Source organism: Chelmon rostratus, chromosome 23, assembly GCF_017976325.1.
Source record: "Chelmon rostratus isolate fCheRos1 chromosome 23, fCheRos1.pri, whole genome shotgun sequence".
Lineage (NCBI taxonomy): Eukaryota > Metazoa > Chordata > Actinopteri > Chaetodontiformes > Chaetodontidae > Chelmon > Chelmon rostratus.
This window is the reverse complement of record NC_055680.1, coordinates 10,867,599-10,883,735: the sequence shown is the minus strand read 5'-3', so window position 1 is coordinate 10,883,735 and position 16,137 is coordinate 10,867,599. Positions and strand designations below refer to the sequence as shown.

The window sequence follows — 16,137 nt, the reverse complement described above, 5'->3', positions numbered from 1 at the left end:
TGCATTTATTCAAATCAGTGTATTCACAGATGTGAAAAATCTGAATTCATTTTGTTAGTTCTACAGTACAATTTGCATATACTTTTCATATAACGATGGTACAATTTCACCAAATGTCTGTATATGATAATACTACATTTTTGTGCAGCCTCACCACATGTATTTTTCAGTGTAGTGAAAAAGGCCCGCGGCACGTTGAAGCATCTGAATGATCTAATCTCATTTTAATGTGTGTCTTTACATAATACACTTGTTTTGGAGTTAGTTGATGCACTCTTAATATTTTCAGGAACGTTTCAGACCAGGTGTCTGGAGCGTCACTTTTGGCTCTCTGTCAAGTCCAGCTTCCTTGGTCTGATGATCCGTTTTGACTTTGAAGGTATGTTTCTTTATCCTCCTTGAGAAAATGTGTTACATATTTGTGGATGACGTTTTACTGTAAACCACCAGACCAGTATGGATTCCACCTCTTGTCCAATCAGGAGGCCACGCTCTGTGGTTACACCATCCTAATCAATGACGTTGGAGACCTGGTGTTTCGTGCCTCCTTCCTGGCCTGTCATGTCCACAACAAGGTTGTTTTTTTCCTATGATTTTTGTGTCTTGATATGTTGCATTCTTAATAACACACCACATCTGTATGTCTCCTCTGCAGAGGGGCACAGACTATCACCTGGGTCTTTGGTTTGTGAACCTGCAGGCGGATGGGAAGGTGGCAGCGTATCCCCTCCAGCTCCACTGCTCACTCCAGGGCCAGTGGAGCACCAGAGAGATCATCTGTGAGGAAAACTACATGGAGGTGAGTTATTAAACCTGCATTATGTCATCTCATCAACACTTATTCTGTGACTCATCAAAATTAAAACCCAAGATGAGGTTGAAAGAGTGCAGAATTCCTTGCTTTGTATTGAAACAATGAGATTGAACCTTTGTATCCGTTGAAGGGTTAAGATGAGACAAATTTGAAATCTCCAAAGATGTTGGTAATGTTGTCTTGCCTGCTTAGTATCTATGGTAGTCTATAAGTCACATGACTGATTGATGGCCTCTATATAAGACCATTTTTGTCTTAATTTGAAGGTCAACCAACATTTTTTGCAATTTGTGAAGGTGTATCAAGGCTCGTCTTTTCCCCTCTAGGTGTCCATCCAGCAGCCCATCCTGCCCATTACATCCAAAAATGAGGAAAAGGTTTGTACCCAGAAATTTATTTGCATTTATTTGCATAAACATAATTCAGAATTCCTAAAATAAGAAGAGCGACAGAAGTTGGCTTCATAAATGATGCTCATTCATGTCAGATACGTTGCTTTTATGCCTCTTTGTCCCTGAGCAGGGCACTGATGAGGCACACATGGCTGTGATGTTCCACAGAAATGACCAGAAACCAGAGGAAGCGAGGGTCATGCCCCTGATCGAGGCTGCTGCTCTGGGCTACCACATCTCACTACGTGGCTCACACCTCACCCTCCGCTGTCCCTACTCCTCCCCTCTCTCATACTTTGTCAAGGTACTCAGAGACAATATTGTTTACAGGGGATTGCTGGGCCTGCATCATTCAATTATTTAGTGGATGCTGTCTGTGGGTGTTTGTTATTCCCCAGGAGAGGGGAGCGGATTTAGAGATTGTCAGAGCGACCATCCTGTTCCGACTCCAGAGCAACTTCCTGGCTGTTGACGCCAGCATTGCCTGTTCTCTCAGTTAGTATGGTTCATCAGCTTTACATCAGTTGAAAACTGAGACACCAGAGTGAAATGTCTCTTTCCTCTCCCCCTTCTCACCCCCAGATGAGGCTACAGCAGATGGGCCTGACCTGCTGTGGACAGTCCCTTATATTCTGTCTCCATTAGTCCACGGCCAGTTCAGGGACAGAGGCGTGAGTGTCGGTGTGAGCGGCCAGGCTCTGAGTGAGTCTGAAAATAAAGAGAGGGGACTCAAGATGGGCCTGCAGGAAGGGAGACTGGAGGTCAGGATTCCTTTAGGAGCCTATGGTGGACACATTCAGGTATACAATTAAGATTTAGTAGAGGACAGTGGTTCCCACCCTGGATGTCACTCTCTCTCACTGTGTAAATCTGAGGTTATATCTCTGTTCTGGACTTGCCCCTGAGAGCTCAACAAGGGGGTTGGGTAACGAGTAGACAATGCTTCATGTCAGGGGGTCACAAGCCAGAAATGTTGTCTATAGGATACATCAATACACACCAGATGGGATTTTAAACACTATAAGGACATTTATCTGGGGAGGTGTGCACAGGTACTGTGGCTCCTCCACATCTGACGAGAGTTCAACTGTTTTAACTTAATGTTTTGTCTTTGTTATTCTTTTTTTATGCAGGAGGGAGACAGTAACAGCATTTCATAGCTGGTAGTCTACTTGCTGATAACAGTTAAAATATAGACAGAAAGAAAGAGAAATCAATCGTACAGCTGCCAAAATAACTTTAATAACATTTGTTTGTTCTTGAGTGGCTGATCTGGGTTTCACCTTTCAGAGTGTGTGCTGTGGTTCTTCCAGAGCGGCGTTGTGAGGGGGCAGTACAGCCAGTCCATGTCAGTGGACCTGTTCTTCATGAGGCAGTGGGAGGAGGAGGAGCGCTGGCCTCTCACACAGCATCGCTCCTTCAGGCTCCTCAAGACTCCTCTCATCCCACGAATCCCAGTCTTCAGCAACAGTAGGGCTTTTGTCTGTAAAGCATAATAGTGAAACACATCAGTGTCATTATTTTAAATGGGATTTTACATGCAGTTGGTACTGTATATCATGATTTAGGACCCGACCCGCCAATGTATTGAACATCACTCTCTCTCACCACAGAAACAGTCCCGTTTGAGGGATTGTTTTCCGTCACCTTAGGCGTCTTTGCAGCTGATGTTTCCCTCCAGAAGGTGACAGTGGACGGTGGCGGCGACCTTTTAACCTGGACGCAGAGGGACCAAACACAGAGCGACGCAGACTTCAACGTCTCCAGGCTCTCCCACTCCAATGCGAGCCACTCCTACCAACTTTATTTTCCGTTGTCACACCCAAAAATAATCCCAGAGGTGAGCGTGACTGAGCAGTTTTATTATGTGCGCAAGTTCAAAAATGTCTGTAACAACCTGCTGTATAATCCCAGCATATAGGTGGTGGCTATGAGAGGTACAGCCTCTCTTTCACCTTTATTCTTAAGATTTTGACCAATGGAGAGGTGTTTTATCATCAAGCCACTATGGAGCATAGTGTTGAATACACAGGTGAGTATTTTGAGTTTCTTGATTCAGACCAGTTGGTGCAGTTTAAATGAATACACTGAGTTTATGTTTTAAACCCATAATTAGAGCAACATTTGTTAATTATATTACTGCCGACCTGTTTTCGGTGCAGCCCCAAGTTCTCCAAGGCTGGAGGGGAAGTGCACCGAGAGCAGCCTGCTGGTGCTGCTGCACCACGGGGACCAGGCCGAGCTGCAGTGGGAGCTCTTCCTCGGAGCCCGCAGGCTGGACTGGGACCTGGTGGAGATGGGTGGGTTCGTGGTGGAGGCAGAGGATGACTACTTGACTGTGGAGATCCCTTCCTACAGCGCTGTGATGAACTATGGGGTGATCAGTTGTAGCTTTTCTTTTACCTGATGTGACTTTACATTTTCTGTAGCGGATAATTCTGTAATTTCTTTCAAATATTCCCGCCTGTTTTTCCATTTTCTTAATCTGTCTAGATCCTGTTTTACATTGGCTTAATGTCACTTAATTTGTTCTTAATTTGTTTCTCCATTTACTAATCCAATACAAAGATACCATCTGTGAGTGCAATTCAGTAAATGAATTTAAGGATTAGTAACACTCCTCAGGCTAAATTTCTTAAAGCCATCTTAATGCAAAGACAAGATTTTAACACGTCATGGATGCTTCAATAAAACAAGCCCAGTGCTTCTAAAAAGATCTGTAGTGTTTGAGCTTGTTTACAGTGTTTTTCATTCTCCATCATATTGCTGCTGTGATAATGTACATCTGTTCCCTTGTGCCACCCTTGTTTTTTTTTCCCCATGCAGGAGCTGACATTGCAGGGTCTTGTCTCTGGAGTGGAAGTGTCCGTTGTGGACGCAGAGTCTCTGAAAGTGGAGGACAGTCTTGTCCATGAATGCACTTTTCCTGTTAGAGAGCTACTAGGTACACACCACAACCTCTGACTGACGCATAAAAGGTAACTTTCTGGTCTTAGTTGATAAAAAGCTTGACACTCGCAGCCTTTCTCTGACAGTATGTTTGCCGGAGGGAAGGATGGTGGCAGTAGTCGACACCACCCACACCATCCCGCCCACTCACCCCAACCGAACCACCCTATTGGACCCCAGCTGTGTTCCCATGGAGACAGACAGTGCCAGAGCCCTGTTCAGCTTCAGCCTGGACTCCTGTGGGACGACTCTAACTGTGAGACACATCAGTTACTTGAAATCCTGACAGAAAATACGCATCCTGGCCTCTTTTCTGATCTCATGTTTCCTCAGGCTGAAGGAAATTTCCTCGTTTATGAAAATCAGATCAGTTACCCTCAAGATTTTCTGCCTTTTGACAATCCTCTCATACACAGAGATTCTCCGTACAGGTGAGGAAGATGCACACTGAACTCAGTCTGTCTTTAAACCAGATGGCAGTGCTGATGTAAGTCTTGTCTCTTTCAGGCTGACAATTCAGTGTCGATACCCAGCAAACGAGACTAGCACTGTTGCCACTGTTTTCCACACCAATCAGATCAAAGAAAACGGGTGAATTTGGAGAGAAAACAAAACCATCAAGGTAGTGTTAGTGTAAAACTTTATTTAAACTGTATTTGAATAATTGTAAACACCACGTTAAATGTTCTACACACAAATGCCTCAGTCGTATTTGTATTGAGACTGAACTGAAGGAGGAGTCATATTATGGAGCTGTCAAAAATAATTTATTTTACTGTCCTTCAAGTTGGTGTAAGAAGATGTTTAACCTCTTGTCTCTTTTCTGTACTTACAGTTAGGATCATGTGGTCTCCATGCTGTGCACGTGGGTTTTTGCATACCTAACCTGTAAATTAAATAAATTAACATTATTTTATTTTACACTTTTATCAGGTCTTTGTTGTGAATTATTTTATGCATCCTCTTATTCAGTGTTTATCCTAAAAATATGAGAAATTAAATGAAAGTATTGGTTGCTTTTGTAAACATTCTGTGATTTTGTTTATTCATTAAAGAGTATAAATGCTGGTGTTGTTTACTTCAAGTGTCTACTTCTGAAATAGAAAGCTTTTGTGCTTTTTATGTTTACTTAAATAATATGTTAGTGAAGGTGAACCAGAGAGAAACCATAACCTGAGCTGTAACAAACCTTTTAATGGCATGTAATTTCGATGTCTGGCTGGAAAATAAGCATGTGCTACATAACATTAGTAATCATTATAGTCCAGGAGCTCTTCAGGAAGGGATCAAGCCCACAGTGGGCCAGCTCCCTCATATAAGGGTCGACCCAAAGCTTCATCACTATCAATCACAATACACACAAACACAAGGGAAACTTGATTGTAATGGTGCATAGAGGATACTCATTCTAATAATTACCAAAGCTAACAACGATAGTACTGTTGACCAAGCAGGAGTTGGTGCCCTGAATGTGCTTCACTGCCTGTATTATCATTGTTATTATTATTAATCGTAGAGAACTACCTCATCTGTAATCTTGTGTTCTTTGACTGACTAAACCTTTCTTAGCTGACATGTATTTATCGTTTTCCTCGGGTTGTGATGTTCTGTCTTTTGTCTTGCAATAAAGATGTGTGCAGTGCATTTATAGGGCGTTGGTATTAAACAATGCCGCTTCGCTGACATGGCTTACTGTGACATCGAAATGAAAATGAGCCATTGTTAATATAATTTGTTGCATCTGCTGTGAGAAATGTCAACTGGAGATAGCCTGATTGCTAATGAGCTGCACATGTTGATGTAACACCTGAGGGCCTCTGGTTGGTCGGTGAATAAACTGCTGTAGCAGACAGCACCACAAGGTGACAGTTTGGCCAGGAATTATATCAAACTAGTGGTTCACTTCAGCTTGTGTTGGTTTGCAGGTGTAGTTTGCTAGCAGCTAGGCTAGCTTTAGACACTACCAGCACATCAGTGGCTATGGCTCTTGGGTTTTGCATTTGGTAAGAGGTTTTCAGGGTCATTTACATAGTGTTAGCTGCCATTAGTGCGCCTGAATGTTTGAAATAAATAAATGCTTTTGTCTTACAGTGTGGCCTTGCTCCTGTCTCTGTGGGCAACTGCAAAGTGTGATCACATTGGCAATGGTAAGAATTGAAATGTTTGCTTATAGGCTTACAATAAGAAGTATGAGCCATTTTGACACATTTGTTCATGCAGGAGTTGTTCGTATGGAGTGTCGTGATCGCTTCTTCATGATAGCTGTTGATCTCTCCTTCACTGAGGCTGAACCCCACTTTGAGGCTGTTGGTAAGTCCTGCACTGCTTCATTCCAAAGTGGCAACAATGAAATATCGTCAAAGGAGTGTGGCCTGATAATGAAATTCATAATTTGACTGGTGCAGAGACGTGCTGGGTCTAATATCTAGTGATTGTCTTCCAGACGAGACAGGTGTATACCCAATCACTAAGAAGTATGCAACAGAGTGTGGCTACAGTGTAGGTCTCCTATCACCAGACCATGTGGAGCTCCGAGCCTCTTACTTCAGCTGTCACACTAATAACGAAGTATGTATAACTGCATAAAAACATATAAAAAGGTTTTTATTTATCTGTACAAACTAAATGGAAATTAGGTGTGGTCTCCCTTCAGCAACAAAACATTGCTCAGGAGTTGCAGTTCTTACACCCTGAGATGTTTTTATACAACTTATTTGATGTGATCTTTCAGGATGACAAAGTGTTCACATTCAGCTTCAACCTGATTGGAACACATGAGGGAAGTGAGGTCATCTATGCTTTGAACAAGACCTGTTCTCCCACTCTCCCCTGGTCCCCCAGAGAGGTCACCTGTGAGGCCAACTACATGGAAGTAAGCTTGGTTACATGTTGTAACAGTAAGTTCAGGCAGTTGTTTAACTGTTGACCAAGCTTGGTTCCTCTGCAGGTGTCTGTGAGGAGTGAAGTCACCTGTCCATCTGAGACAGTGAAAGATGACTGGAATGCTGCTCTAAAGCCTGTATGTTTCAACTTGAGTACTGTTACAATGCTAAAGCTGATTCTAATCACATTTATGTATGGCTGGAATAACAGAATAAATGCAACAGTCAAAAGTATTATTCCCTTTTTAGACATATGCCACAGCTACTTCAGACTGGCAGGTGATGTTGCACAGAGACGGGGAGAAGTTGATGCCCATGGCCCTCTCTGAAGCTCGCGAGCAGGGCTATGTGTTTGACTTGACAGACGGAAGGCTTTTGTTTCGAACCCCATATGGACAGCCTGACTCATTCAGTACTGAGGTAAACATGCAAACTTTGCAAGAGAGGTTTGCTGTCTAATTCATGATACTTTGAAACCTCAGTGTAGTTATATGCTACCTGTACTGTTTTTGTTTTTTTTTTTTTTTGTAAAAGCTTAGTCCAAAACAGGCTTTGATTTGAGTCTCTCTCCAGGTGAATGGTGTTCCAGTAGAGGTGGTCCATGCAACTTTGTTCTCCAGACAGAGCTGGGTTGTCCTCATGGTGGACTTGGTGGCTGCTTGCTCCATACGTCAGTATTAAAATCTTTCATTTGCTGTACTTATTTTTTTCCTTTGCAATAAACATTACTTGAAGCTGTAACATTGGTGTCGTGTCCACAGATGAAGGTTCATATAATGAGAGCGGCTACATGATGTGGCAGACTCCGAAGGTGCTGCACCCACTGGTGTCGGGTCCACATGAGACACAGTTCAACATCTGCGTCAATGGTGAACTTGTGCAGCAGCCAGTTGCGCAGGAGAGAGGCTACATTGTGGAGAAACACAACAACACAGTCCAGATCAGCATCCCTTATAATGCTAAAGGAGGATACAGGAAGGTCAGAAGGTTCTGATGTAGTCTTGGCAGTCAAAATCAGGATCAGATGTATAGTTCAGTGGTGAACTCATTTACAGGAGACATGTGAGGACATGTGTTAACAATGTACTTTTGGTATTAAGAGAAAATGTTTTATCTAGCAGCACATTTTGTGGTATTCACTGAAGGAGGCGTGTTAAACCTGATTCTTAACATCCTGTATCTGTTTTACAGAGTTTAGTGTCTGGCGACCTCTACGAGTTCTACATCTTTGATCTCTACTTGGAGCAAATCTCAGTGAATGAGGATGGCATTGACACCAGGCTTCGCTTTCACAGGACACTGGCCACTCCCTTGCTGCCACGCTCTGTTTTCACTAAAAACCGTAAGTCTCTAATGCCACACTTGTCATGTTCATGCAACCATAATCTGAATGGCTCTTCATTTCAGGGACAGTTCTTGAACAGCACATGTTCACGGTCTACCTCGGAGATGTCCCTGCAGATGTTAAGTTGGCTGCTGTTCATTTGAATGAACATGAATGTACAGTGCCTTTTCCAAATGCAAGCAGCCACACAATCACAAAAGTTGCTCATCCCAACAACACTCATGGCTACACTCTGAAGGTGCCTTTTGATGACCCAGTTATCATAAAGCAGGTAAAAGGTCTCTTTGAATTTTATCCAGTGGCATCTTCAGATGTGATTCTGGTTTCAGAACTTTGTATTTTCTGTTTTCTAGTTCTCCAAAGAAGATGCAGCAATGCAGCTCAGGCTGGACATCAACTACACACTGATTGTTCTGCCTGAAAATGAAGCTTTTCACTACCTGGCATCAGTCGTGGCATTAACAGATGTCTGTAAGTCACCAACCTTATTTCTAGACTTGGTCAATCCTACGAGTGTAATGAAGCAGAGTTTATCCATTATCTTGTATTTACAGCTCCTCCAACCTTTGACGCCGTCTGTTCTGAGTCTGGGATCAGCTTCAAACTGGACCACCGCCCTTTCGATTACCTGTGGGAGATCGGGATCGGCTCAGACCCGCTGACATCAGAGCTGGCAGCCCAGCACGGCTACATCATGAGCAATGACAGCCAGAGTCTGCTGCTCGATGTGCCGCTCTTCACTGATGGCTACGAGTACAAGGTGACATGAGAAATGACTCATTGGAACAGTAAAATCTTGTTTGTAGCGTGTCAGTTGCCTTGAGGATGGAGCTCTGTGACGACGCTGCATGTGTTTTACAGGATGTTACTTTGAAGGGATTCTTGGGCACTTTTGAGATCCTTGTGCGGGATCGTGAAACATCACAGGTCCAGAGCTCCACTGTGAAGACTTGTCCATTCACTACTACTGAACTCATTAGTAAGAACTTCCTGTTCTGTACTGTTGAGAGCAGGTGGGGTCTTGCATGTGATGACACGTGCTAAATGCATTTCTCTGTTAGTGTGTTCAACTGACGGGAGGATGACGGTGTTGGCGGACTTGTCTCTGGTCATCCCAAGTGGAGGACTTCCTGCTAGAACCAACCTGAGAGACAAATACTGTGGACCCAAAGAGGCAGACGGCACCAGAGCTCTCTTCTCTTTTCCACTCAACAGCTGTGGATCCACAGTCATGGTATTGCTGCTTGCTAATGTTAACTGTGAAACCATTGCACTCATTCCAGAAATTAAATTTATATATGCTTTTTGTCCAGCTCGGCAAGGACTATGTGACCTATGAAAACCAGATCTTCTTCAGCCAGCGTTTGCCTGCTCTGAAAAATCCAGCAGGATCCAGCAATGATATTGCCAGGTGTATCCTCAGCCCCAGCTTTTGTTTATTACCCCACCTGAGCTAGTCATAAGACTATGATCCCTCTTGTCTTGCAGGGTGACATTGCAGTGTACGTATCCTCTGGCTGGTCTCCATCGCCTCTTCTCCGTGTACAGGTTTGAGTCTGACACGGCTGGTGTGGGCCGCATTGTGCATTCTGCGCACTCCACTGAAGGTACGTGGTTCAACTGCAAAAACCACATCACTCATTATGTTGCATGCTGACTGTTTGGTCTTGTACTTCAGGTCTGCAGAGTCCCACCATGGAGCCCACGACAATGCTTCAACCGCCAGTGCCCACTACCAGACGCATCAGAAGACCTGTCTCAGTACGACCTGGCTACCAAGCCCCTGCTCAGTACATTAAAGTATCCAGCTTTCTACAGAGGTCTTCTCAGAAAAGTTAGTTGATTCTTAAATCAGAAAGTTAGTCAAATGTGAATTTAGTTTTAATGTTGCTGAATTGTCTTTACAGGAGCTGGAAGATCATCACAAGCCAAAGTGACACCATATGTTGGACTGTGAGATATATATATATATATATTTTAAAATACAAAGCTTAATAAATATTTGTCTTAAACGTTTGAGTTGTCATTGAAACTTTAACATGACATGAACATCTAAGGACACACTCAATGTGACTAGTTACACACTTAAAGCTCTGTGCAGGTTCATATGTGGAATTCAGTACATGAGAGCCTGGTAAAACAGCCTGCTCCTCATCTCTGCTAGACTCCACAGTAGCCACTATTACCATAATGTGACTGAATTGCAGTTGGCAGTCCAGTTGCATTGTGGGTAAGGGCACCAGGTTTTGACAAGTTTGTGGAATGTCTGGTTCTGCATTGATAAACTGTCCATGAGTTACCACTGAATGTCAGTGTATTTACTGGATGGTATCTCATGTAAAGTTCACATATTGTGGTTAACATTTCACTAGGTCACACATGAAACATGATCAGGAGTTGTGGCAGTAGCTCAAGTGTCCTGTGAGGGGTTCTTTACCAGGTGACCAGTGGGACATTATCCTTAAAGTGGTAATATCCACCTGTTTTGTACACTTTTCACATTAGCCTCCATTTTTATCATTAGAATTTAAGGCTGCCAAATTTCACATCCTAATCTACATATTGTACCAAGGGTGTGTGACTCATTGACACCAAGTTATGACAGTCAATGGGTGTTCTTTAAATGAGAGAGAAACCAGTTTCAGATGCCATGGTTTGATTAGTGAAGGCTTTAACCTTTGTTCAAGATGCTCTTGTATGAGATGTAAACTATGGGTCTGCCTGATGCAGTAGTTCAACCAGGGCCACCTCATACAGTCTTGCATAATTCCTCTGAACTCATGATTTAGAAGCTGGTGCAGTAAGTTGGTAACAAGGAATGCACTCATGGGTAGACACTGAAGCACCAATTCAGGCAGCATCTGTGGCCACTTGTACAACTGTCCGCTACTTGGAATTTGTAGACCTTTTACAGATGGCACTACTCACTTGTAGCTTCCATCACACATTCTAGTCTCAGCCTTAGCTGCTGGGGCACTAGTCAGAACTTGTGCATATGTAATGAGATCCAGTACTTGCAGTCTAAATTGTAGCCTTTGCTCATCCAACAAGCAAATTTGTCAGGTCAGAGGTGCCATCTTCACATTGAGCAATTTCCCCAACAGAGCTGAATGTGGCGTGTCTTTCCGAACTCAAGTTGTGACCTGGTAGCCAATCATGCTACATATTTAGAGATGAGGAGCTCGTAAGGTCAGTCCCCCCCATATACCAGAACGTGGATCTGTATCTACATTGAAGTAGACCTGTAATCCAAAAATTAGGCAGTGCAACACTGTCTTCCCAATCTGATTTTCTCAAGTCATGAGCTATGCAACAGAGGTGTTTGTCCTTTTCATGTTCAGCCTGACATTGAAAGCAACAGCTTGTATATATTTTTTTAAAGACATTTATTGAGATTCAGTTAAAATACATGTTAAGTCCTTCAAAATCCAGCAGTATTTACTCTGGCTTGTGAAGATCCTCCAGCTCCTGTGAAGAGAATAAAAGATTTAGGAACTGAGAAATTCTGTTTTGATTTAAGGTTTTTAAGTACTAACCTTTTTTAGAAAGATTCTGTAGAAAGCTGGATACTTTGATGTACTGAGCAGGGGCTTGGTAGCCAGGTCGTACTGAGACAGGTCTTCTGATGCGTCTGGTAGTGGGCACTGGCGGTTGAAGCATTGTCGTGGGCTCCATGGTGGGACTCTGCAGACCTGAAGTACAAGACCAAACAGTCAGCATGCAACATATTGAGTGATGTGGTTTTTGCAGTTGAACCACGTACCTTCAGTGGAGTGCGCAGAATGCACAATGCGGCCCACACCAGCCGTGTCAGACTCAAACCTGTACACGGAGAAGAGGCGATGGAGACCAGCCAGAGGATACGTACACTGCAATGTCACCCTGCAAGACAAGAGGGATCATAGTCTTATGACTAGCTCAGGTGGGGTAATAAACAAAAGCTGGGGCTGAGGATACACCTGGCAATATCATTGCTGGATCCTGCTGGATTTTTCAGAGCAGGCAAACGCTGGCTGAAGAAGATCTGGTTTTCATAGGTCACATAGTCCTTGCCGAGCTGGACAAAAAGCATATATAGATTTAATTTCTGGAATGAGTGCAATGGTTTCACAGTTAACATTAGCAAGCAGCAATACCATGACTGTGGATCCACAGCTGTTGAGTGGAAAAGAGAAGAGAGCTCTGGTGCCGTCTGCCTCTTTGGGTCCACAGTATTTGTCTCTCAGGTTGGTTCTAGCAGGAAGTCCTCCACTTGGGATGACCAGAGACAAGTCCGCCACCACCGTCATCCTCCCGTCAGTTGAACACACTAACAGAGAAATGCATTTAGCACGTGTCATCACATGCAAGACCCCACCTGCTCTCAACAGTACAGAAGAGGAAGTTCTTACTAATGAGTTCAGTAGTAGTGAATGGACAAGTCTTCACAGTGGAGCTCTGGACCTGTGATGTGTCACGATCCCGCACAAGGATCTCAAAAGTGCCCAAGAATCCCTTCAAAGTAACATCCTGTAAAACACATGCAGCGTCGTCACAGAGCTCCATCCTCAAGGCAACTGACACGCTACAAACAAGATTTTACTGTTCCAATGAGTCATTTCTCATGTCACCTTGTACTCGTAGCCATCAGTGAAGAGCGGCACATCGAGCCGCAGACTCTGGCTGTCATTGCTCATGATGTAGCCGTGCTGGGCTGCCAGCTCTGATGTCAGCGGGTCTGAGCCGATCCCGATCTCCCACAGGTAATCGAAAGGGCGGTGGTCCAGTTTGAAGCTGATCCCAGACTCAGAACAGACGGCGTCAAAGGTTGGAGGAGCTGTAAATACAAGATAATGGATAAACTCTGCTTCATTACACTCGTAGGATTGACCAAGTCTAGAAATAAGGTTGGTGACTTACAGACATCTGTTAATGCCACGACTGATGCCAGGTGGTGAAAAGCTTCATTTTCAGGCAGAACAATCAGTGTGTAGTTGATGTCCAGCCTGAGCTGCATTGCTGCATCTTCTTTGGAGAACTAGAAAACAGAAAATACAAAGTTCTGATTGAGCCAAGCAGGATGAAGTTTCCATGTATAAACCAGAATCACATCTGAAGATGCCACTGGATAAAATTCAGAGAGACCTTTTACCTGCTTTATGATAACTGGGTCATCAAAAGGCACCTTCAGAGTGTAGCCATGAGTGTTGTTGGGATGAGCAACTTTTGTGATTGTGTGGCTGCTTGCATTTGGAAAGGGCACTGTACATTCATGTTCATTCAAATGAACAGCAGCCAACTTGACATCTGCAGGGACATCTCCGAGGTAGACCGTGAACATGTGCTGTTCAAGAACTGTCCCTGAAATGAAGAGCCATTCAGATTATGGTTGCATGAACATGACAAGTGTGGCATTAGAGACTTACGGTTTTCAGTGAAAACAGGGCATGGCAGCATGGGAGTTGTCAGTGTCCTGTGAAAGCGAAGCCTGGTGTCAATGCCATCCTCATCCACTGAGATTTGCTCCAAGTAGAGATCAAAGATGTAGAACTCGTAGAGGTCGCCAGACACTAAACTCTGCAAACACATGTCACATGTCTCCTGTAAATGAGTTCTCCACCACACAAAATTTGATCCTGATTTTGACTGCCAAGACTACATTTTTAAAACCTTCTGACCTTCCTGTATCCTCCTTTAGCATTATCAGGGATGCTGATCTGGACTGTGTTGTTGTGTTTCTCCAGAATGTAGCCTCTCTCCTGCGCAACTGGTTGCTCCACAAGTTCACCATTGACTCCGATGTTGAACTGTGTCTCATGTGGACCTGACACCAGTGGGTGCAGCACCTTAGGAGTCTGCCACATCATGTAGCCGCTTCCATCATATGAACCTTCATCTGTGGATGTGACACCAATGTTAATCACCAGGAAAAATAAAATTACAGCAAATGAAAGATTGTAATACTGACGTATGGAGCAAGCAGCCACCAGGTCCACCATGAGGACAACCCAGCTCTGTCTGGAGAACAAAGTTGCATGGACCACCTCTACTGGAACACCATTCACCTGGAGAGAGACTCAAATCAAAGCCTGTTTTGGACTAAGCTTTACAGACATTACTGTAAGTTGCTGATATTTAAAAAAAATAGTAATTTCAAATATGACATTTTGCATTAGTTGTTTACCTCAACACTGAATGAGTCAGGTTGTCCATACGGTGTTCGAAATACAAGCCTTCCGTCTGTCAAGTCAAATGCATAGCCCTGTTCCAGAGCTTCAGATAGGCTCATGGGCACCATCTCCTGCTCTGCCCTCAGAAACATCACCTGCCAATCTGAGATAGCTGAGGTATAGGCCTGGAAAGACAAATGAAGGCACAGCCTTAAGCAATTTCACTGCATGTGCTTATATAATAGCATGTTATGCTATTCCACATGACAAATTCCAGATTTCCCAGAAGGTAATATCAAACATGCAGTTTGGACTGCAGCATCCCAGTCATCTTTCTTTGTCCCAGTCGGACAGGCCACGTCACTCCTCACAGACACCTGCAGAGAAATCGGGGTTAGAAAGCTTCTGATTAGGCTTTAGTGACACATTACAAATGAAGTTAAGCTTACTTCCATGTAGTTGGCCTCACAGGTAACCTCTCTGGCAGACCAGGGGAGAGTGGGAGAACAGGTCTTGTTCAAAGCAAAGGCAACCTGATTTCCTTCATGTGTTGCAATCAGGTTGAAGTTGAATATGAACACTTTGTCATCCTAAAAGATCACATCAAATAAGGTGTCAGATTTCTAACTCCTATGGACTGAAGAGTACCTAATCTTTGTGGGAGTTAGGTGGCTAGTAAATGCCATTTGTACATACTTTGTTGTCAGTGTGACTGCTGAAGTAAGAGGCTCGTAGTACCACATGGCCCAGCAGAGGATGAATGCTGACAGTGTAGCCATGCATTGCAGCATAATGCTCAGTGATAGGGTACACACCCGTCTCATCTGGAGGAAAATCATATTAGTCTTCATCTGTACCAAAACTGTTCTTGCACTTTTTACTTCAGTGAACTATCAGCTTAACTTGCTCAATATACATAGAGCAAGACACTGAAACATGATCATTCAGGCTTAACTGGCTAAAGACACAAAGGTTCAAGAGCCACTGTGGCTCAGGTGTAAGCACTTTCAACTGAACACACCTGGTAATTTCCCCTTCTCCCCTATTGTCAGTGGAATCAAACTGGTTGGAAGTAACTGCAGTGTTCTACATCACATATGGCACATGTTTGTTGATCCCCTTTGTAGTGAGTGATGAAGCAGTGCAGGACTTACCGACAGCCTCAAAGTGGGATTCAGTCCCAGTGAAGGAGAGATCAACAGCTATCATGAGGAAGCGATCACGACACTCCATACGAACAACTCCTGCATGAACAAATGTGTCAAAATGGCTCATAATTATTGTAAGCCTATAAGCAAACATTTCAGTTCTTACCATTGGAAATCTGATTACACTTTGCAGTTGCCCACAGAGACAGGAGCAAGGCCACACTGTAAGACAAACGCATATGTAAAATTACAAATATATGGATGAACCAGTTGCAACTAATACTATGTAAATGACCCTGAAAACCTCTTACCAAATGCAAAACCCAAGAGCCATAGCCACTGATGTGCTGGTAGTGTCTAAAGCTAGCCTAGCTGCTAGCAAACTACACCTGCAAACCAACACAAGCTAAAGTGAACCACTTGCTTGATATATCTCCTGGCCAAACTGTCACCATATG

At 43.7% G+C, this 16,137-nt stretch overlaps 2 protein-coding genes across 2 annotated transcripts; one reads left to right on the top strand and one right to left on the bottom strand.

Moving 5' to 3' along the window:
* Positions 1-6,135: 6,135 nt before the first annotated feature.
* On the top strand, positions 6,136-10,319 carry LOC121626955. The gene is made up of 19 exons (XM_041965710.1): positions 6,136-6,158; positions 6,247-6,302; positions 6,376-6,465; positions 6,599-6,723; positions 6,887-7,027; positions 7,103-7,174; positions 7,287-7,457; positions 7,611-7,707; positions 7,799-8,016; positions 8,229-8,379; positions 8,445-8,653; positions 8,736-8,853; positions 8,937-9,142; positions 9,244-9,361; positions 9,444-9,616; positions 9,696-9,793; positions 9,871-9,989; positions 10,061-10,182; positions 10,290-10,319. Exons 1-19 carry the CDS (start codon positions 6,136-6,138, stop codon positions 10,317-10,319), a joined length of 2,337 nt encoding a protein of 778 aa, XP_041821644.1.
* A 1,501-nt stretch (positions 10,320-11,820) lies between these two features.
* Positions 11,821-16,013, bottom strand: LOC121626954. The gene is made up of 19 exons (XM_041965709.1): positions 15,991-16,013; positions 15,846-15,901; positions 15,686-15,775; positions 15,228-15,355; positions 14,981-15,121; positions 14,846-14,908; positions 14,546-14,716; positions 14,330-14,426; positions 14,040-14,257; positions 13,788-13,938; positions 13,514-13,722; positions 13,282-13,399; positions 12,993-13,198; positions 12,774-12,891; positions 12,519-12,691; positions 12,342-12,439; positions 12,146-12,264; positions 11,953-12,074; positions 11,821-11,850 (listed from the first exon to the last, which is right to left on the bottom strand). The coding sequence occupies exons 1-19, from the start codon at positions 16,011-16,013 to the stop codon at positions 11,821-11,823; spliced, it is 2,331 nt and encodes a 776-aa protein (XP_041821643.1).
* Positions 16,014-16,137: the final 124 nt, after the last annotated feature.